General features: G+C 39.0%; 2 protein-coding genes across 2 annotated transcripts; both read right to left on the reverse strand.

The window, feature by feature from the left end:
• LOC109228599 lies at positions 9,925-16,605 on the reverse strand. The gene is made up of 10 exons (XM_019393747.1): positions 16,112-16,605; positions 13,763-13,858; positions 12,775-12,859; positions 12,447-12,568; positions 12,227-12,251; positions 12,052-12,135; positions 11,939-11,968; positions 11,756-11,861; positions 11,591-11,655; positions 9,925-10,168 (listed from the first exon to the last, which is right to left on the reverse strand). The coding sequence occupies exons 1-9, from the start codon at positions 16,202-16,204 to the stop codon at positions 11,592-11,594; spliced, it is 705 nt and encodes a 234-aa protein (XP_019249292.1). The 5' UTR covers positions 16,205-16,605; the 3' UTR covers positions 9,925-10,168; position 11,591.
• On the reverse strand, positions 17,801-21,990 carry LOC109229802 (zinc finger MYM-type protein 1-like). The gene is made up of 2 exons (XM_019395355.1): positions 21,583-21,990; positions 17,801-17,992 (listed from the first exon to the last, which is right to left on the reverse strand). Exons 1-2 carry the CDS (start codon positions 21,988-21,990, stop codon positions 17,801-17,803), a joined length of 600 nt encoding a protein of 199 aa, XP_019250900.1.

Below are 23,696 nucleotides of genomic sequence, written 5' to 3' on the forward strand. Positions count from 1 at the left end.
GCTAGAAATACTTGTTTTACTTTGGTATGGAAATTTGAATTGAATTGAGTATTCTTTTGTGTTGTTGTTGTGTGCTTACTTTGGGACTACGGGACGGTATCCAGGGAGATCCCCCTGTACTTTTATATTGGAACTACGGGACTGCACCCGGTAGATTCCCCCAGTGCTGAGTATTTATAATTGGGACTACGGATGTGGTATTCTGGGAGATTCCCTGCGCATTATGAGTTGGACTACGGGACGACACCCGGGAGATCCAGTAGATATTTATATTTGGGGACTACTTGACGGTATCCTGAGAGATCCCCGGTTGTTGTCTCTGCGTTCAGCTGTATTTATTTCCGTGATTATTTTGTCTCTGTTAAAGTTGTTGTTGTTCTTCTATCCTGTGTTACTTTTTTCTGTTGCACTTAAGTATACTGTCTTATTCTACACTGTTATATCTTGTATTCACTTTAACCTCAGTAGGGCCCTGACCTTCCTCGTCACTACCCGATCGAGGTTAGGCTTGGCACTTACTGAGTACCGCTGTGGTGTACTCATGCCCTTCCTGCACATCTTTTTCATGTGCAGATCCAGGTACTTCCACTCAGTCTTATCACGCTTGAGGCGAGGCGCTTGTAGAGACTCCGAGGTATATCTGCCGCGTCCGCAGACCGAAGAGTCCCTTTCTATTCTCAGTACTAGTATAGCCCTTTTTGTACTTCCCTTGTTGGTAGACATTTCTGGAGTTAGAGCTTATCATGTAATCCTTTAGCTTGTGATTCATGGGGTTCCGGATTTTGGGAGGGTTAGATTGAGATTCTTGTACTGTTATATGCCAGGCGGCATCTTAAACATAGTTATTATTTTTCTTTTAGCGTAGAGTCGTAGACAAATTATTACAAAACAAAAACAAAAAAAATTAGTAAAAAGCTCGGACTTTTCCCGATGATAGATCTGTTGGACAATTTTCTTGAGGGGTAAAGTCCGATAAAAAACACCAACAAAATTTTTTTTATAGGATAGTTTGGTAGTATCCCTTGGTTTTTCTTTGGGCACCGGTTCTTTTCCAAGGGTGTAGCTCGAACCGAGTACTTTATTTTTCTTTTAGGAGTAGGTTAGGAAGAAACTGAGTTGCTCCGAGATACATATTGGCGTGTTTGGTGCTGGCATATTAGGCTATGACATGCACTCTGTCTTCCCGTACATTTGATTTGAAAATTGTGATGCCTGAGTAAAATGAATAACCTACTCTGTGCATGTTGTTTGACTTGTATGCCACATAGTGCAATAGTGCTTAAAATTTCTCAATTATATGTGCTTTTTTGACTCGGGAGTTGAACAAAACCATTTTTATTGAGTCATTTGCAAGGTGTGTAAGGGTTTGTAGTATTTTGTGCTATCTTGTGTAGTCTAGAACTTGCCTTGTGTGTTAATTGGAGCGAAATCATTCAATTGTACTAGTCTAGGAGATGACGTAGGCATTTCTTGCTCGATCATAGCTGTGCTTGTCACTTACAAATAAAATTTTCCGTTGCTAGCCCCTGCGCCTGTAGACCTTTTCTTTGGCACCCACATTATAAGTCACACCCCTATTTTGTTCTTAATTTGAGATTGTTTAACCTTTACCTCCTAAGGCACTTAGTCGATAAAAGAAGTAAGGTGAGAGATTGAGGAGTAGCTTTCGAGTGGAACCATGGAAGGGCCCTTAAGGAGCACTAAAGTTGTGGGGGGGGGGAGTCACTANAATAATAAAACTAACACATACCAGAATTCGGGATATCTTGGTGCTACTGGGCCTCAAATATCGAGCCTGGAACCCTTATGTGAATACATAATAAGTAAATATTGTATAATTATAAAAATTAATTATTTAATTTACAAACAAACATATAAAATTATAAAACTAACATGTAATTAATGTTGTTTAATTTACAATAGACGACATGGAGGTGCCGCCTATTCATCCTGGACCTTCTAGCGATGAGCTACTGTTGTTACAGGGCGATCATAGGTCCGCCCACGTATAGGAGGGAGAGTTACTGGCCCAGACTCCCCGTGTCAGGAGAGTGGACGACATGTGGGACTTTTTGAAGGGCAAAGTTCTCCATCCCCGTGTAGTCAAACGCCTGCAGGATACGGGCTTCTATAGGATTTTGGAGATCGGACGGCTGCAGCTCGATTGGTATTTGGTCACGGCCCTGATAGAGCGGTGCCGACCAAAGACGCACACATTCTACTTGCCCATTGGCGAGGCCACCATCACACTGCAGGACGTGGAGGTTATATATGTGTTGCCCGTTGATAGACACCCCGTTGCTCTGCTGCAGGGCATGAGAGAGATGAAAGGTGCGCAGTACTTGGACATACTGTAGCAACTCACTGGTTTCCGGCCACAGGATGAGAATGCACTGGCTGGGGCCAGTCGTTTTCCGTTACGACTATTCGAGAGTATTTGGAGATATTGCATATGACATCGATGGCGATACACCGGGTTATCATGTTCACTGGTATACGAGGTTGCTGCTACTCCTTATGTTTGGAGGGGTCTTGTTCCCGAACATTTCAGGGAACCTAGTCAGCTTGAGATTTCTTCATCATCTTGAGCGGCTAGATGATTTACCCCAGTACAGCTGGGGTGCTGCTGTTTTCGCCTACTTGTACAGGCAGATGTGTCGGGCGAGCATGGGAACCCAGAGTGACGTTGCTGGATTTTTGCCGCTACTACATGTGACAACATATTTGAATTCTCTATTAATTTTAACACACCTAGTAAAAATATATCTTAAATTTTACATCAACTTTTTATGTTAGGTTTGGGCCTGGGAGCGGTTCCTGCAGTTGTAGCCACCTCTACCACCATTAGCTCCGGATGTACCACCTCCATCTCTCCCTCTAGCTAGGAGGTGGGTTCTCCGGCAGGGATATACGCGTGAGTACGAGGCTTGGCATAATCTTCCCTTGCGCAGGGATGTCTAGGATTTGCTGGAGGGCGCACAGGTAAATGTATACCTAAGTTTACTTGGCATAGCTTCACATGTGTTGCGTATACTAACGTTTTCTGTTGTTACTTAATAGTTAATCTGGACGCCATACAGCGACGCGCTAATAACTGGCCTGCCCGCTTATTGCTCGGCCGACCGACTTATGTGGGGCTCTTCCGTCCCGTTGATGTGCCATGATATTGTGGAGCATCATGCCACCGAGCGGGTACTCGCCAGTTTGTCCAGGCGCAGCTCGTACCAACACCGCCCACCTGGCAGACCACACATTTCTAGCGGGATGATCGTTCCAGGGTGGACCAAGCATATGTGGCATGGCTAGAGGAGCAGATCGATACTTGTGACCGGTGATTTGACCTGATTCTGCCCCCCCTTCACCGAGTCGTCCGGATACTGAGCATGATTATATGGGCTGGTACCGCGGCGTTACCTGACTCTTCGTCGGGAATCCCATTCATCGAGCTGGCGGTCGTTACGTTCCATATGCCGGGAGGCACGAGGCACTGGTATGTTATTTGGTATTCTTACTTATAACTGTAACCTAGTGTTCCGTAATTTATATTTTACACGATATGCAGGCTATTAGCCTACATTTATTTTACTAGTTGGGACTGCAGATGCAGCAGCATGCCGGCGAGGGAGCGACTATTTTGCACGAGTATGGCCGGCAGGTTACAGAGCTGGCTGCCCGGACACTGCAGCGAGCCCAGAGGATGACCGCTTAGTACACGACCCTGCTTATGTGGCGCCAGAGCATTACCATAGAGATAGGGCTGTCCCACGAGGTAGGGGACAACGAGGCAGGGCTGTCCCACGGGGTCGTGAATCTTTTGGAGCTGATCTGCCAGGTGACCTCTATGAACCAGTCGAGCATCACAACAGCATGCCGTCATTCAGTCTTCAGCTGCCGCTCACTCTAGGGACTCCGCAGGTGACCCCATCAGATCCATTGTTGATCACGGGCACGAGCATTACCGGAGAGGATTGGGATCAGTACTTTCCAGGCCCATCGGCCAATTCTGAGGATCGACCGACCCGAGGTATGGATAGTGGGCATCAGCTGAGTTATGGCTCATCATCGAGGGATGCTGGGGATCTTTCACAGGCGCAGGTATGTTTGTATTACTATTAAATTTAAATTTGTTTTTATCTCATTGATTCGCCATAAATAACTTTATAATTTTCTTATTAAGGCTTCATCCCCGCCCGTCACGGAGGCCACTTTGTGCGATGCTGACCTGGATGCGACGGATGCTTATATTCAGGAGACCGACGAGACCATGGTAAGATAATTTAAAATTCTTTTGACTAAACACGTACATTACTAATATATATTTTCATATACTGAGCTGACTTATTCTTTTGTAGGTTTCTACTGGACCGACGACCCCTTCTACCGATCCTGCCAGCACTACTGACGATCATGTTGCAGTGCATCCTGCGATAAAGAGGCGACGTGATGAGGATGATCCTGATGGCGTAGCCGGGTGGGCTGGGATGCGCCTCAGGCCAGCGACTGCATTGAAGCACACAGGCTGTGGGACATATTGATATTTTTTTTGGTACTTTATGTAAATAATAACAATAATTTTTTATGTTTACATTATATGCGCATTATGTTTTTATTTCCCGGTACTTTTTTATTTTTAATACTACAACACAAACACAAACATAGCAACTTAACATAATTTAAATTCAGTACAACTAATGAAAATACATGACACGGAAAAAATAAAGATAAAGTACTACACTCAATACATACATGTCATTGTTTAGTCACAACCGCCTAGTATTCTCTGCTCCAACCACTTAAATTTCTCTTCCAGCTTATTTTTTTTTTCTTCCGCCTCTTTTAGTTTCTCCTTCAACTCCGCAATTTCTCGTTTCATTTCAATCTCATCATGTTCGTATCTTTTGTTCATATCATGATAATACTGCAAAGATCATTTGTAGCATTCCTCCTTACAGGGTTTATCAAGCCATACCTCAAAATTGCAATAATTTCCGTTGTTGCCTCCAAACCTGTTTACACACATCCAGTATTTGCGCCCAACATGACCATCCTCCCAACAGTCCAACACCATAGAGCATTTACCACAATAGCACATTGGTACATAAATGCGTTCAGACATTTGTTAATGAAAAAACAACCCTACTTTATGGAAAGTGTTGCTATTTGTTTTGGTTAAGCACAGATAATAACTAAAATTCGCTGGTTATTTATAGGCAAGGCAACACACATAACGTGGTATGTAACCGCGTTATGCTTCGCGTGCTAATGTTTCTTTACGGTACAATACAACTTTTCCAGGCGAGCAGCTTTTGCAGAACGACAACTTTATCAGCTCGATAAGACAATACACATAATGTGGTATGTAATCGCGATATGCTTCACGTGCTAATGATTCTTTATGGTACAATACAACTTTTCCAGAAGACAGCTTTTGCAGAACGACAGCTTTATCAGGTTGACAAGACAATACACATAACGTGGTATGTAACCGCGCTATGCTTCGCGTGGTAATCATTATTTCGGGTATAAGAAAGATTCTTAAATTGAACCAAGTCATATGTATCTCAAAGACCTTTTGAATAAATATTAAAACATCCATTAAAAAATGCCACTAACATTTAACAAGTGGTTCAAAAAGAGGCAAAAGGGTGAAGGCAGTGACAATGAAATATTGCCAGACAGCGACGATAGTGGCGAATGACAATTTTTCTGGTTGTTTAGATGGGTTTATGTTAGATTGTTGTACTGAAATATTAATGTTAAATATAAAAAAGATATAACAGCAATGGAAACATAATTTTCTTTCATACATTCTGCAAGATAAACAAGTACATACACTTCTTAAAAACACATTACGAAAACAAAACACTACGTGTATCCTTGATAGTTGGGCACATTAGATGAACTTCCACCAGGAGCTGGATTACCACCGCCACCCAAACCAGCTGAAGAACATTTACGACGGTCGTGTCCTGTTTGCGAGCATATGCCACATTTACGCGCATAAATGGTATCATCAACATCCATTTGGTTCCGTATACGCGTTCTTTTCTGCACATGTCATTAACGAAAAAACTCCTTGTTACACACCATTTTAAATGGTTTTGGCGGCCAATAATGCTCAGCACCCACTGGCTGCAACTGCCCACTATTGGTGTTTAAGTATGCAGCAACACTATATTGTTTATCAACATAGTTGGTTGGCCCTAAACCTGTATGTTGAAAGCACTTGATGGCATGTGAGCACGGCATGTGGTAGACGGACCATTTCCCGCAAGAGTATAACCTTCTAGATTCATTTATGGTGTGTACATTATTCCCACGGTTTTTTCATGGATAGCGGTGCGAACTTCAAAAATATTTCGGTCGTAATCATACTGTAAAAATGAATGCCAATGTGCTCGCCGCCTGTATTTCTCAAATCTTTTCATTGGTAGTGGAATAAATTCAACACCCCTTTCCATCAATGACGTTGCAGCTGCAGCCCTTTCAACAAACCTCTCCGCCATCTGCTTGAATGACATCCGAACCATGACAGTGACATGCAATCCTCGTGCAGACTTCAATAACCCATTGAAAGACTCTGACACATTTGTAGTCAGAATTCCCCATCTTCTGCCACCATCCGCATACAAAGTCCACTTTTCAGGCTTATGTCGCAGTAAACAACGATACGCTGCCTCGTCTTCCTGCCTGATAGATTCCATGTGTATCCGGAATTTATGCTCTTGGTGATCTGTTGCAGCCATCCACATTACATCATGCAGATCCTTGTTGGGATATGCCTTCTGGAAATTGGCCTTCAGGTGCCTCACACAGTGACGGTGGTATGCATACGGTTCCTATCATTCAGGCAAATGCTCTACAGAACTTAATATACCCCCATGCCGATCAGATATTAGACAAATACCAGAACATTGTTTGACAACGCGTTCCTTCAAGTGGTTCAAAAATAGCGTCCACGTCTCTTGGCTTTCACTGGCACAGATGGCAAAAGCTAGGGGAAATATTTTTCCATTGGCATCTACTGCAACGGCGATCAACAACTTAATATCATACTTTCCATAGACATGAGTACCCTCTATGGATATTACCGGACGGCAATGCACAAAACCATCAATTGCTGGTTTAAATGCCCAAAACACGTATTTGAATATATATTCCGGTATTCCCGAACTCCGCTCAAGTTTCCATTCAACAAAGGTCCCGGGGTTAAAGTGTTGTAATGCGGTCATGTACCTAGGTAGAGCTGCAAATGACTTATCCCAGTTACCATAAACAATTTCAAACGCACGTTTACGCCCGAGAAATGCCTTTCTTTTGGTAATGGTATGGCCATATTACTGGTGGACATATGTAATGCACTCTTCGATCTTGTACCTTATGGACGCTTCAATGTGTGGAATCAGGACAAGAGAAATCAAGTCAACATCCAAGTTGAAGTGATTCCCATTGAATGTGTCCATTTCACAAATGTAGGTGCCAATATATTTACCCACTTTCCACATACCTATTTTCTTCTTGCTTGCACGCAGCATCCAATGACAACCCGTAAACCATCTACGGCAAACAACCTTGTATACATCCGGACTTGACTCCCATACCATCATCTCATGACACTCTTTTACGCTGTACATTTTCGCCGCCTTGCTTAGGCGCGCTTTATCAGGAAAAAGCATGCCCTTTGCCAGCACCGTTGGTCTAGACTCATCCCACATTGTTGTCCGAATTTCGTCAAAATCCCTTGTAAGGGCATCCACATCCGGCATACTTGGCAAATGATCAAGGTAGGGAATATGACTTGAATGAAACGGCACGTGGGACTCGTACACTCTTGATCTAACGAGAGGTGGAGCATGCACAATCAGGTTCGGCATTCTCTTCCTCCTCATCATCACCCTCGTCAGGGAAGGGTGTGTCATCTTCAGACTCGTCGGCATTGTTGTCATAATCACTATTATCTTCCTGACTCTGCGCATCTTCCAAATCCCGAGTAAATACGTTGTCTACGGGCAACTGAGTGAGGACAGGACCATCAAGTTGCTTGTTTTCACTACACAAACAACAAAATAATAAGCTACTCAAATTGATAAATACTTTACATATAGCTATATCACTTCACTTACAAGTCGTATTGTGTTGACATTCCATGATGGACATTATCCTGTTGGTGATGACTCCGGGATGGATCATCATGATCCAACAGACCAAAACTACGCATATTCCAACTGGGCGTGGGTTCATAACTTGTAAAATTCATATCTGGACAGTACCCCCTGTGGAATATATGAGTGTTAATACAAAATCAATACAACAAAAATAAACATCGTAACACAAAGGAAAATTGAAGTTTACCACTCGTCTTGTGGATTATGTAAAGTAGGAGAGAAAATATTTCCTCGCTCCTCATTTGCCCGTGGAGATAAGTTTAGATTCGGCAAAACTCTTTCAGCCGGTACCTGTTCGGCTAAAACTGCTCCAGAATAACCACCCGATGATTGAGGGTTCCCTGCTTTGCGCAACCTCATTATTGCGAACGTCTTCAATCTTCACGTATATTTCCAACATTTTATCAAAATTAATTCCCGGTATTCATCCGGAGTCCTCAAAAATCTCTCAGAGTTTCATCATCCTTGATGTTAGAACTCAACGTAATAAGCAACCCCTAGCGGAATGATAGAATACGGATATCTTCCGATTATTTTAAGGTTCACCGAACGTTTGCTCGCACTCATTTTATTACGCAACATGGATACCAGTCTATTGTACTCCATTGTAAGTGGCAACTTAACATGACTCTGTGGAGATAAACTATAGCTCACTAAGTTATTAGCCATCACAACCTCACTCCCCAATATAATGAAACCCTTACTTTTCGCTTTTCAGACATTATGACAAAATGCTTGAGAATTTAACAAGAAGAAAATTTAACAGGAGAATATTTCTGAATGGATTTTTGCAAAAATCCTTAATGCCTTTAAATAAGGCAATACCCAATCCGGAGGGGGGGGGGGAGGGTCGAATTTTTTGAGGTATAACGCCTTTTTAAAATACGTTTTACATATTTGAATTATGTTACGTCAGTTAAGCGCAGAAGAGTTATTGGTGGGTCCACAAAATAAATAAGGCGTATTTCATAAAAGCGCTTTATATAAAACGCAAAACGCACTTTACCTTGACGTCCAAAACAGGCGTTAAAGTAAAGCGCACTTTAAAACCGCATTATATTAGTTTGGTCACTAATTTATTTTCCACTTATTTCAGTCTTCTGAGTCCACAAAAGCAACATTTAGGTTCCGGACTCCTTCTAGGGGGCGGGGGGGGGGGGGGGTCGGCAAAAAATGAAAAATAGAATAGACAAGTAGGTGTTTTGTTTTTTGGAAAGGTATTTCCAAGATTACACCAAATATTAGTAATTACTACAAATAATAAAAATCTTGATTAATCCAAAAATGCATATAAACATATAAAAATTGTACATATACGTACGCACATGAGTGATAAGCAATTTTGGTGTCTACCAAAGGGCGTATACAAGCTTTAAAAAGTGTGTATAACCTAGTTTGACGAACTTAAACAACATCATAGGGGCTATCAAGCTCCTGTTTGGCCATGGATTTTGGTTTCATTTTTTCAACAAAAATTGAAAACATTGTTTGTTTATGAAATATGATCATGTTTTGGGAGAAAATATTTCAAGTTCCCAAAAACTGGTTTAGGGTAATTTTTGGGTGAAGTTTTTTCTTCCACTCACAAAGACTCAACTTTTCTTCAATTAAAATGCATGTCCAAAACACAACTTTAACTTCCAAAAATTATTTTTCAACACTACTTAAAAACTCTTGTTTCAAGTTTCAATCAAATTTATGTCCAAACGCTAGCTACGTATCATATTTAGGCATTAAAAACGTGCAACAAATGCTAAACTTGAGTATAATGCTAAATAATCAATTTTCAATTACCTCAAACTCATGACTATGTTAACCACATCCAAGAAAGGGTGTGAAAGAATAAGGCCACTGGTTTAGTGATGGCAAAAAATAAATGTCTGAATCTAATGGTTGATGTCTAAAAGCTATACAACAGCATTGAAAGGAATGGAAAAGAATATGTGAGCAATAACTGCAACTATCTTCAGGATTTTAAGGCCCTCAAATTCATCTGAATGAACCTGAAAAGATGAACATAATCAGAATCAGATCGTGAAGAAGTCGAACGAGGAAAATAAGACAAAGACTGAATGAAAAGCTAAGCAAATAAGGTTCCTACCAAAAAACTATGTCTCTATCCCAAGCTAGTTGGAATCGACTATATGAATCCTCAACATACATTTCACTCGATTTGGACACACTCCATTCGAGTATTAAATAGTTTGAGTTTTTCTTACAATAAAGGTACTCCAAAATTTTTACTGGTATACACAGATCTGTAAACAGAATATAAAAGCTCATAGCAAACACTGTCAACATGATTAAGCATTAATTCACTTGGAGAATTGCAAATGCCTCGAGTGAATCCTAAGGCTGTGGACTATTAAGCGCACGCGCGCGCGGGGGGGGGGGGGCGGGGGTCAGGATTTATAGGCAACATTATGGGACACGTGAACCCGTGGTCTTTCCGCAAAATTAGATATTTTATGTACATATTTTCTAAAACTGATATAATAAACTGTTGGCACCCATGCCCAAAGAAGGTTGAATAGTGCATTTGGTTGAGGGGGGAGCAGCTGTAGTTCTTACAGTTTCTTAGTTGATCAAGCTTGTCTCTCCAAAAAAAATACATATCCAGGTCCTTAATTTTCCGTTACCTAACTATTCATTTTTCCCACTTAAAATACTTTAAGGTTGGGTATCCACAAAACTATAGACTTACAAAGGACGTTCAGAAACAACCTTCATCCAAAAGAGAAAAAAAGGAAAACGGAAAAGGACAATCAACAACAAACTGACATTGAGAGAGCACCAAAATGGTTGATGCGATAAAGAATGGAGGACAAAATGACATATCCCGAGGTATCTGAAATATGTTAGAAGTTAAGTTTAACAGCTTGTAGGAACAGGAGATGGTTTTGAAATATATATGGAGGCTTTCAAGATGAATCTGTATGGAGTTAATATGATAGAAACAGTAGCTCAGGATTCGGGAGATGGATTAAGCCTGATGACTATAATCTTGTTCTTTAGAATGACTTCACAAAATTAAAATGGGAAATTGAGAATGGTTAACTAGGAGGTAGGTGCACTTCGATTCATTCCTATTAGTTGTTTGCAAAAATAACTACCAGATGTATACAGAAAAATAAGGTACATTAACTACCAGAGCTATATATGCAAAATCATTCAGTAGTATAATTACTTGTAAACTACAAGGTCCTAGGGAACGTGATTAAACTACTGTTAAACTATTTATGAACATAAAAATTTATTAACTGATTGGGAACCTGGTAAACTTTTAGTATCTAACTATATACTAGAAGGTTAGTATTGTATCACTAAACTTGTAGCTTAGTACTTGGATTTAAATAAAAATCAGATAACAATCGATAAAACCAGAAGGGTAAAGGGATAATTAAGATCACTAAAGAAGACAATACCTCATGAGAGAATGACAAGTCCAAGGTACATCGCTCCACAAAGAAATATAAAAGATATCATTCCCCTGAAAAATAGTCCAAGAAACAGAAGGATTGTGATTCACAAATGATGACAAAAACTCCTCACACTCTTTAGTTAAGATTTGCATTGAAGCCAATGCTAACCAGATAACTCCCCAACCAACACCATTACAAGGACAGGGACAGAGTTCAGCAAACTTCTCAGCATCACTTGAGTGCACTCTTCTAGATATTAAGTCATCATATATATCTGCATTGTCATATATTTGTCAGATCGTATCATGCCACCAGGGAAAAATTAAATCCTGTAGAATGAATAGTTTTTACCATAAACTGAAAACAAGCTGTTCATAACACCTGCAATTCACCAGAACCAACGTTAGTAACACAACAACCAAATTTAAAATGGAGAGAGGGAGGGGAAAAGGATAAGTCCATACCTATGAAGAGAATTACGTAGCGAAGAATGCGAACTTTTGTTAGTTCTTGCAGAACCCATATTACAGCAATGAAAATGATAAATCCTGGCAAGTCGAGTCTGTGGGGATCAATGACTAAGCATAAAACAAATGTATCTCAAGTATTGACAATAATCAAGATCCTGAATGTACAAACCGATGCAAAGTCCTCGCAGTGTCCACTGTTCACAAAAGTAAAGCATGTAAGATTCCAGAACTTTTTTTTTTTTAACATTAGACAAGATTTACATCATAAAATTTGTGAATGTATACATGTATACATATTATCCTATCTTGTGAAAAGTTTAATGTAAAGACTGAACTATCTACAGTCATTGTACAAGATTGAATTCAAGTTCTTTTACTTGGCCCCGTACATTTTTGGCGATGAAGAGCACGATAAAAAGAGCAGCGATGAAACAACCAGCGGCAATCTTTGCAGTGAGAAGATTTGTCGATGCAAGTATGAGAACCATCCCCCAAAAAGACGAACCAAGATCTTCAGGAAAGCACAAAATTAATCAGAAAAATAAAAGGTAGCCAGAAGTTAAATTGACAAAGCAATCGACATATAGAAAAGTAAGTTTAAACGCATCATCAACTGGGAACTTGGGTAGGGGATACTTCATTTGTCTTTTAGACAACAAAACTAGGAAGCACTTCAGTGCAGTGAGATTTTGGAACTTCTCAAAAGAAAGTAATTACATCCAGCAGGCAAGATCAACCAATAAACACCGCCACGTGTTTGTGTCACTCCCCCTTCATTGGCATGAACTTGCATTCCTTCCACCTGTATGTAGTGGTACACCAGAAAACGAGTCGTTTAGAATACGAATTCACATGTCTCAGCATTTACTAGATAGTTTTGAACTTGAATTGACCAGGGAAACCAAATCGTGTGCTATGATTTAGCATGGCATCATAGTTAAACCATGCCCCATCATTCTCGTTGACTTAGCAACATGGAATAATAAGTAATTACTTTTTCTTGACAAGTAAGTTACATGGCCATTATGTTTTGATAACATCAACAAATATATGAGCAATTTATCATTTTAGTATTATTTTTCTCAATTTTTAAATTTTAGCACTATATTTTAGCTCGAACAATTATGGAGTTTTACACCTATTAATGGCAAATTAGATTATGCTTGAGAACTGTTGGCTAATTATAATTAGTGAGTTTGGTAAATTGCTTATAGGACTACCCAGATAATCCAGGAACTCAATAACCTCTAAAAAACTACAACTCAAAATCTCAAAGGACTTTCTAAAGACAAGAAATCTAGTCATCATTTTGGTACCATTCTAAAAAAAAGACTAAATAAAAGAGCAAAAGAAGGAAACATGAAGTTAAAGAGAAAAAGTCAAATTCATCTCCATGGCTTTGAGCTTTCTGAAGTGAATGTATGTCGTGAATTAATTAAAGTCTTCACCGGTGGATTCCTGTCAATATTGACATCTTAAATCTCTTTATTAGAACCAAAGAGCAGAAAAATTCAACCAATCCTACAGAACTGCATTCCATCAACATCAGAAATAAGGAAGTATTTTTGCTACCAATTGAAGCAGTTGAAGGCATAAACCGTCATACAAAATAATAGAACAAATTAGACAGGTATCTACCAAATGTACAACTAATCTCTTGAATTAAACATCTAATGCATCTAAATACATGACAAGAGAGAATTACCTGACCACATGTGAGCTTACAAGCGATTGCATGGCTTGCTTCGTGAAGAAATACAGTAATGAGCTTGAAAGGTGTCAGGAGAAATGTCCTCCATAACTGTTTTGATATTTAGGACAAAAAAGAAGCAAAATGAATATGCAATTTTTTTACATAAAAGGCAGACAGAGGTAAAAAAAAGATTAGCAAATGCTCACATGAGAACATTTGTGGACACTCTATGGTAGGTATAATAAGTAAAACAAAAATCTAGTATATCATTTGCACATGACATGGTATTGCATTTTGTTAATGCTGGCAACCTCAAAGGCTCAAACATCTTATTTTATTCCCAAGAAAACCAGCAACAGCTCACCGTAACAGATGAGGTGTTATGATTATCATCAGAAGCATATCCTGTATTAAAATTTAATGGGTTCAAACCTTGCACTGAATAGTTAGAATTATAGGTCCAGATCTAACATTCATTGAGATTTTCGTAGGTTTTTACATGTTTATCTATACTTCATGTCGAAATTTCTGGACTCGAATGAACCTATAGCCAAAAGGCTACATCCGCCTCTGATGATCATACTAGATATATCAAGGTTATGTACCACTACCACCTCGAAGAAATTTACACATACGCTTCTGAGATGAGCGCAGTGTTGTAACTTATAAACATTTCTAGGAAATAGTAACTTCAGTAAATATTTTTAACAATTACAAAAGCTCAACTACATGAGGATATAGCAGTAGGTTACCGAGCAAGTGATCCTCGATCCTAAAGGATATTTGGTCAGACATGGTGAAGTACCTCAGCACTTTTGGTTTTCTTAAAAAATGTAGAACTAGTTTACGCTATATATGACATTGAACAAACAACAGGTGGACAAATTTTCCCATCTAAAACATTATTGGATCAGGATTTTGAGTTATTACTTATAACTTATAAGATAACCTTTTGAACACTTTGATGACACACATCGTATCAGCCAACCAAAATTCTTGCTAAAGAGTTTCATGAATTGCCAAGCAATAGCCACCCTAAAGCCACTCTAACTTAATGAAATAACACAAAATTCTAATCAAGTGATATTATTTCTATATGTTTTCAATTTTGGATCCTCATTTTGAGGTTTTCATCACTTCATGCAGTGCAGGAAAAGTGAAGATTATAACTACCTGTTTGAAAATCTCACGAATCATTGTATCAACGTTTATACTTACATACACACATAATACACACACTGATATTTATATATACGTTATGAGGAAGTGCAATGAATGGTAGGGGGGGGGGGGGGGGAGAAATGAAGCCATAGGGGTGAAGGCTATGTTGGCTTTAATAGCTAAATTCACTCTCTACTTTAATTTATGAAATGTGTGTGCACCTTGACTACTTTATTGAATTTATACATCCTCCAACCAGTATGCATATCAGGTATCACTAGCCACCAAGGTTTCACCAGATGGAAAAATTCACGCAAATTTGTTGTCTATACTGGATTCAAACCCGGGTCTTCTGTGGTTTCTTTCCAGTTTCATCAACTGCTAGGCTATACCCCTGTGAGCTAGCTAAACTGTTAACTTAATAGTAGATCCTATCAACAATCCCATAAATGAGAACAAGACTCCTAGACTAACCAATTCCTAATAACCACCGCTCTATCAGTAATTTCATAGGGTGTCAACCGGTAAGGACCAAAGCAGAACGACACAAAGATAGACTTCACTCACTGAGGGCATAAAAACATGCTCCTCCTTTCAAAACTGAATCCTATTTTCATAATCATTTTTAGCCATTCCCTTTTACCCCTGAACTTCATAATTTTATCACAAAATGAAGCAAATAAAGGCCAAGGATATTATTCTGAAGCTTCGAAACTATTGACATTGTTTATACACAGCCAACTTTAAAATGTCAAATTTTAGGCTTTAAAACGTCTATTATTTTTTTTTATATATAAATTCCATTTGTCACTTTTCTATCAAACAATACCAGTAATCTTGACATGAGCAGATATAAAGTACAAGCTATGGGTTCAGCAGAACCAATAGCTTTGGCTCAGACCCTGTATGTGTTTAGGAATCTACTAAATATGTATAAATATCAAATCTCGAACTCGGTAACTCAAATGGTCAGTGGCATCCTTAACTCATAAAGTTGAAATTCTGAATCCGTGCATTGCTCTCCTAGTTAGACACAAAAAGGCAGGAACATATAACTACCAAAAGTTAGCCTAAAGCTCTTTGCTTTCAGGTCTCGATCTACTAATTAAGAGCAACATTTGATCCAAAAAGGAGCAACATACTAAAGCATAATGTAAAAACCAAAAAAGTGTAGAGAGAAAGAGACAGAGTTCTACGTACGACAAGAATGACGACGGTGAATACACCAATGGTAATAAGAAAGATCCTTTGATCACGGTTACAACAATCTCTGAGTTCCCAATTCGGATTCATCCTCTTGTTTTTCTGCCAACCCCAATTGCTTAAACCCTCCAAAAGCTTCAACTATTTCTGCTCCTACAAACAAACTAGGCCTCAAGAATTTTCTTCCACCAAACACTTGAAATTCCAACGTTTTTCTTTTTTGTTCAAACAGAGTTGAACGGTCAACAACACAGTTGGCAATTGCGCGTAACGGTTTACCACCGTAACAGTGACCGGAGACGAGACGAGGAAGTTGAGGGAAAGCGAGAAACGACGACGTTACAAGGTTTATTTAGAGATTGGTTAGGTGGAGTTGTTAAACTGGCAATGGATTTTCTCAATCAATCATCTCTTCTTCTTGCCTAAGTAACGCAGCAGACTTTTGTCGTTTACTCTGTCAACTTCTCTGAAGACTTTCGTTACTTTTCTCCTATATAACGAGTAAGTCCAATAAGTTGTTGCCACGTGGATTATCTTGTCCACTAGGCCCAATAGAAAGGCAACTTTATATTTCAACTTTGTAATTCAAAATTTTTTGGACCCATCTAATTAAAGAAAGGAAATGGATGCAGAAACGACTTGTTCGTACGGAAAGGAAAAGTTCAAGGAGTTTGAATGCTCGTATGGTCATCTAATAAATTGCACAATAAAGTTATATTTTTATCGGCAGTGGGCAAAATATGCCTTTGTATCCTTCGTTATAATTTGCGTCCAAATATACCTTTGTCGTAATACTATTGATTTAAATATACCCCTTCGGTTAAGTTTGTTAGAGGTGGTCATCCAGAGGCGGACCCAAGATTTGAGTATGAAGGGGACACCATTATCATTAGTGTGAATTACCCAAAACTTTATTAGCCAATAAAAGAATATATATAAACTTTAGGATAGACCAGTAAATAAGCAGCATAATCCACTATATAGTATAAACTTGCTAAGCACAAAACTAAAATAAAGTAAGAAGAGCTTAGGCTTTGATTTCATCAGACTCCCCAATTGACCTGCGAACACAAACTTCAATTTCATCAATCTCTCCAGTTGACCTACGAACACAAATTTTAAAATAAGTATTCCAAGAAAAAAAATTCCTGCACATCCTTGCGCACGCATGGACTAAACTGGAATAAACTTTAAAATGTAAAACAAGCTTAGTGGCCGTAATAGCAATTCATGACATACTAACAGTAATCTACAGTTGTCCCAAAGAGAGAACTAAAGAAGACACAACTTACATCAAAATACAAACTTCAATGTTATAGAATATCTTTAATTGATACAAATATAACAAAAGTACATCATCCACTTATACTTGAACTCGACGCATTCTCATACTCTGAAAACGGTCAATAATAGCATCATTGCTTACATTTGCAAATACTTCTTTTTCAACGTAACAAACTATACAATCATTTAAAAATGCATCACCAATACTAATACGCAATTCATCTTTGATGTACTTCATGAATGAGAATGAGAATGCTACTGTTGAAGTCACGACAGGTAAAATTAGAGTCAACTTCACAAGTAAATAAACAAGTGAATATGTCTCCACAAGATTTGCTTCAACCAACGCTTTTGCCAAATCACCAATTCCTTTCAAATCCGAGAATCTAAGGTCACCATGTTTCATGTGCAATATGAAAGTGTCAAGTTGGTGCTAAGATCTCGAAGCTTCAATTCACCAAACTCATCTGGATAATCCTTGGCCAATGTCATTATTCTTTCCTTATCAAGATTAGCAAATGAATTAGCCGGATTCAAGCTAGCCGTACCAAGAAGCAAGTTACTACTAACAACATCAAAACGACTGTTAAGCTCCTAAAGTTGCAAATCAATCACTATATAAAAAAAGCTCAACACGTAAGTGATTTGAATAAGTAACACCAGAAGGCCTACACTTCGACTTTCCAGGAATATAGAATTCTTCCACATTGGGCACCAAAATATAATGTTTAGCACAAAATAAAGAGACTTCATCCATTAATGATTCCATCCTTCATCTCTCATTTGTTGCAACCTTTCCTTTGTAAAGTCAAGAAATAACATGGCATTAACAATATCTTGCTCTTTCTTCTGTAAAGCTTTACTCAGCTCGTTCTACATCAACAACACCTTCAACATCAAGTGAAACATGAACACAAATTCAAACGAATTGATTTTACTCAAAAAAGCTTCTGCTTGCAATCTATCATTAGCCTCAGAACCTTCATATTCAATCACCCCAAGCACATGAACAATAGATGCAAATAAAACAACAAAGTTATCTAATGTTTTACAATGTGATCCCCCAACGAGTGTCACCTGGCCTGTAATGACCCGGCCGGTTGTTTTGAGTCCTAGCGCTCCGTTCAGCAGCTCGAGGCCACGAGCAGCTTCATTTCAGGTATTATGACTTGTGCGCGTGGTCGGAATTGAATTTCGGGAAGTCCAGAGTTTATTTGGAAAGAGAATTCTCATTTCGAAAGCTTAAAGTTGAAAGAATGAACAAGGATTAAAATTTTAAGTAAACGACCTCGGAATCGGGATCTGAAGGTTTCAACAGGTTTGTATGATGATTTCGGACTTGGGCGTATGCCCGGTTTGGATTTTGGGTAACCCGGGGACGTTTTGGCGCCTATTGTAGAAGTTAGCATTTTTGAAGAAATTTCATAAGTTTGGCTTGAAGTGCATTTCAGTATTATCGATGTTCGTTTGGGATTCCGAGACTGTGAATAGCTCCGTATGGTGATTCTAGAGTTGGGAGCGCGATCGGAAGTGAATTCGGAGGTCCGTAGGTCATTTTGTAGCCATTTGGCTAAAGATAGAAATTTGAAGGTTTTTGAGAAGTTTGACCGGAAGTGTACTTTTTGATATCGGGGTCGGAATTCGATTCAGTTGGAGTAGGTCCGTAATGTCAAATATGACTTGTGCACAAAATTTGAGGTCAATCGGACGTGATTTGATAAGTTTAAGCATCGGAAGTAGAAGTTAGAAGTTCTAAAGTTCATAAAGCTTGGATTGGGGGTCGATTCACGATTTTGGTGTTGTTTGATATGATTTGAGGCCTCGAGCAAGTCCGTAATGTGTTTTGAGACTAGTTGGTATGATTGGTTGGGGTCCCGGGGGCCTCGGGTGGATTCCGGGTGGTTAACGGATCGAAATTTGGATTTTTGGACAGCTGAAGGAATCTGGTTGCTGGTATTTTCGCTTCTGTGGTGGGTTGACCGCAGAAGCGGCACCGCAGAAGCGGACAGGGAGCCGCAGAAGCGGGTTTTGGTCTAAGACTTGAGGACCGCAGATGCAGTCAAAGTACCGCAGAAGCGGGACCGCATCTGCGGAGAAAGGGTCGCAGAAGCGGATGGGAGTATCTTGGAGAGGACCGCAGATGCGGTCAAAGTTCCGCAGAAGCGGGACCGCATCTGCGGGTGGCAAGTCGCAAAAGCGAGAAAGGGGTGACTCAGGGAATACCGCAGATGAGGCATTTTAACCGCACCTGCGGAACCGCAGAAGCGGCCAAGGAACCGCAGGTGCGGAAACAGCTGAAGCAGTGAGGTCTTTTAAGTTCGGGGTTGAGTTAATTTCAACCCCATTTTTCTTCCATTGGAGTCGATGTGGAGCAGCTTTGAGGTGCCATTTTCGTCACTTGTCATGAGGTAAGTAATTTATGCTAGCTTGGAGTTAAATACAAGGTTTATATATGGATTTAGACTTGGAAAATTGTATAAATTTGAGGTTTTGGTGGAAAACCTAGAAAATTAGTAATCTTGGGATTTAGCCACGATTTTGAGTATGGAATTGAGAGAAAATTATATATTTGAGTTCCTAAGGTCATGGGTAATCTTTATCTTCGAAAAATTTCGGATTCCGGGCACGTGGGCCCGAGGGCGTTTTGGTCAACTTTTCGATCGGAGTTAGGAATTGCTATAAACTAGTTTGTAATGAATATTTGAGCATATATTAATGGATTTGCGTAACCGTTGGCTAGTTTTGGAGCGTGGTGCATCAACTAGAGTCTTCGGAAGGGCGTGGAATGCCGATTATGGATCTTCGGAGCGAGGTGAGTCTCCTTTCTAACCTTGCAAGAGGGAATTGTCCCCATAGGTGAAATAATTGATTATGTGCTCCTAATTGCAGGGGCTACGTACGCACGAGGTGACGAGTGTCCGTGCGTAGCTACTATTATGCTATTGTCCGGGTAGTCTAGGACCCAAAAGCATGCTATACTTTGAATATTTGTGATCTTATGGTTAGTTAAATTGCTTAAACCACATCAAAATGGTAAATGAATTTCTAACAAGACCTAAACCTCATTTTCTTAAATTGTTGGAAGAGAATTAGCTTTTCTTTGAATAATTGCCCCATGTTGGCTTCTTGATTGAATGTCTCTACGTGTTTATTTTGGAACGGGCCGAACGCCTCGGCAGATTAAATAGATGCATCTATAGGCGCGTCGTCGACCCTCAGCAAGTGCACATTTATTTCTGTTGGATCGGGCCGTCGCCTCGGCATGATATGCGCATGCTTGTATTGCTGCCTTGAACTTGATTAAGTTATTATTGCCTCTTCATGGCTTGAAATTATTTGGATAATTACGAAAAGGAATTTTAGAAATTTTCTGTAAAAGAGTTAATTGTTTACTTGTTCCCTCCTATTTGGATAGAAATCATGTTTATAGAAATCCATAATTTAGTGTATTGCTGACCTCACTATTGGACCATTAGTAAGTGTCTAAGTCGACCATCTCGTCTCTACTTCTTCGAGATTAGGCGGGATACTCATTGAGTACACGTTGTTTACGTACTCATACTACACTTCTGTGCATTTTTGTTGCACAGGTATATTTATCTCTAGCAGCCCACTGGGCGTAGCAGCGCGGATGATTTGGGGCTAGGTGAGTTGCATTATTCGAGGCAGCCCGCAGCTAGTATAGCCCTCTTCAGTACATTGTATTTATTTCCTGTCCATTGTATTCCGGACAGATGTTGTATTTTATTTCCTTATCAGTAGATGCTCATGCACTTGTGACACCGGGTTCTGGGATGGTTTGAATATAATATTGACTGCTTATCATTTAAATTTGATTTGAGATTATTTTCTTTAAAAATTGCTAAATTTGAAGGAAAATCATAGATTTCAGAAGTATTAAAACGAGAATTTGATTAGGTAATTTGGTTGGCTTGCCTGACAGCCGTGTCCGGCGCCATCACGACCCTTAGTGGATTTTGGGTCGTGACATGGCCTTTGAAGCGCTCGTTCTTGATTTAATCCTTTGCCACTTTGAACTTCACCACTCTCTAGCAACCGCTCCAATAATTCTGTTTGATGGTCCCAAAGTTGATCTCTACGTTTAAAGGATACACTCCAATCACCTTCAACACATTAGCAACTATAGCAAAGAAAGTTCCACCTCTTTATATTTTATTAGCAACCGCTACAAGCCTCAACTGTAATTGATGAGCAAAACAATGAATGCAATGTGCCGAAGGAGTTTCTTGCAAAATTAAAGCTTTCAAATCATTCATTTTTCCTTGCATATTACTAGCTCCATCATAGCCTTGTCCACGTATTTTGGATGGACTTAATGTGTGTTTCATAAGCAAAGAAAGTATTTCTTCCTTCAAAGACTTTGCAGAGGTATCACCAACACGAACAAGACCAATAAATGGCTTGTTCATTTGGCATTTTTTGTCAACAAACCGCAAAACAAGGTCCATTTGTTCATGGTGTGAAATATCCTTGGACTCATAAACTAATATCTCAAAATAATCCCCATCTAAATCATTAATTATAGCTTTCATGGTTTCTTGTGCACCAACACTCACAGTGTCCTTTTGCATTTTTGGCGAAGTCATGTATCATTTTTTGGAGCATGTTTCAATATGACTCTATCTATTTGAGGGAGCCTATTTGCAAGACATTCTAAAAGCCCTAAAAAGGCATTTATTTTTTGAAGAATCACTTTTATCATGACCTCGAAAAGACAATCCAAAGTACAAGAGGAACCTTGCAACATTGATTGATGCATTTAAACGAATTCGGTGCTCATTACTTTGTTTCTCAGATTTCTTATCAAAAGCAACTTGAACTGATTGGCATTGATTTGATAAGTCTAGCATCTTGTTGAAACACTTGTGGTGGCGGCTTTTTACTTGACCAACATGTAAAGCAAGTCTTTCCGAAGCTTTATTCCAAGCCTTAAAGCCCGGTTTTGTGAAAAAGTCACCCGTGCTTCCATGAATATAATCATTATTGAATAAATAACAACATAAAAGAAATGCGGCATGTTTCTTCATACTATACTCAACCATCTAGAATACGAATCCTTAAACCAACCTAGACTAAATTGACGCATTTTATTCCCGAATAAAGTTTTAGGAAACTTATGATCAACTGATTGGCAAGGTCCACTTTAAATGTAGTATCTTCTTACTTTATCTCGTACTTTAGGACTATATTTATCAATGGGTACTCTCTCTCCAGGATCGGATTGAGTAATTTCTCATCAAACTCATCTATAAGATGGGAGGAATTGTTTCTAAGAGTAGAACTTGGTTGAGAAGAATTAAACTTCGTCAAAAATACGTCCATCTCAATTCATAAGAACAAGAACTTCCTACAAAAAAACGAGTCCAATAAATTTAAGAGTCTATCAAGAATACAAACAAACACAATATCAATAGAGCAATCACACCCCTTTTATCAAGAATAAAATAAATACTACAACTTATTGAATACTAATACTACAACTCAATAGAAGGACTACTTGATATCTTCACTGACATTTACTTGTAAATTCTAGCTATGTTGCATTTAAATATAGTGTTGGTTGCTAGCACTGTGTAATTGAAATTAGTGCTTCTCAAAATACTTAATTTACTTCTTTTTGTATATCAAGAATGGTAAACGTAAACATTTTCTTAAAGAGAAGCCATTCTTAAACAACCCATTCTTAGAGTTAAACAGCAAAAAATTAAGAGAGCACTAAATTTCAGAGAAAATAGAAGCTCAACTTAAACAAAATCATTTGGATAATAGATTTGGGGCTACCAAGAATGCCTTTACTGTGATTCTTGAACCAAAAATTTTAAACCTAAATAAAATCATATAACATCCATCTTCAATTCTCCATGCTCTTATAATTTATAAATAAAAAATAAGTTTCAAAGTAAGAGAAGCACTGATAAGTGAGATTTTGACTATTTATTAGCGCTTTTTAGCTTTTATTTTAGTCTAAAAGCATTTAATTGTGTTCCCGAAAATTGATAAAATGTGCTTAATTGCAGGAATATTAGAAGATGAACTCCCGAGATGAAATCCAATTCAAGAAGGAGTAATCTGAACTCAAGGACAAAAAAGGGTGCAGAAGCTCAGAAGTGCGGACCGCAGAATATCATATATGCCCGCAGAGTATGAAGGAAAGGTCAGCAGAGAAAGGTGCAAAGTGCGGTTCGCACATGAATTGTGCGGCCGTAAAATCTAGGCTAGGACCACACACATTGAAAAGGGAAAATGCAAACTCTCTGAAGTTTGTTTTGTCAGCGAA

Source organism: Nicotiana attenuata, chromosome 7 (assembly GCF_001879085.1).
Source record: "Nicotiana attenuata strain UT chromosome 7, NIATTr2, whole genome shotgun sequence".
NCBI lineage: Eukaryota > Viridiplantae > Streptophyta > Magnoliopsida > Solanales > Solanaceae > Nicotiana > Nicotiana attenuata.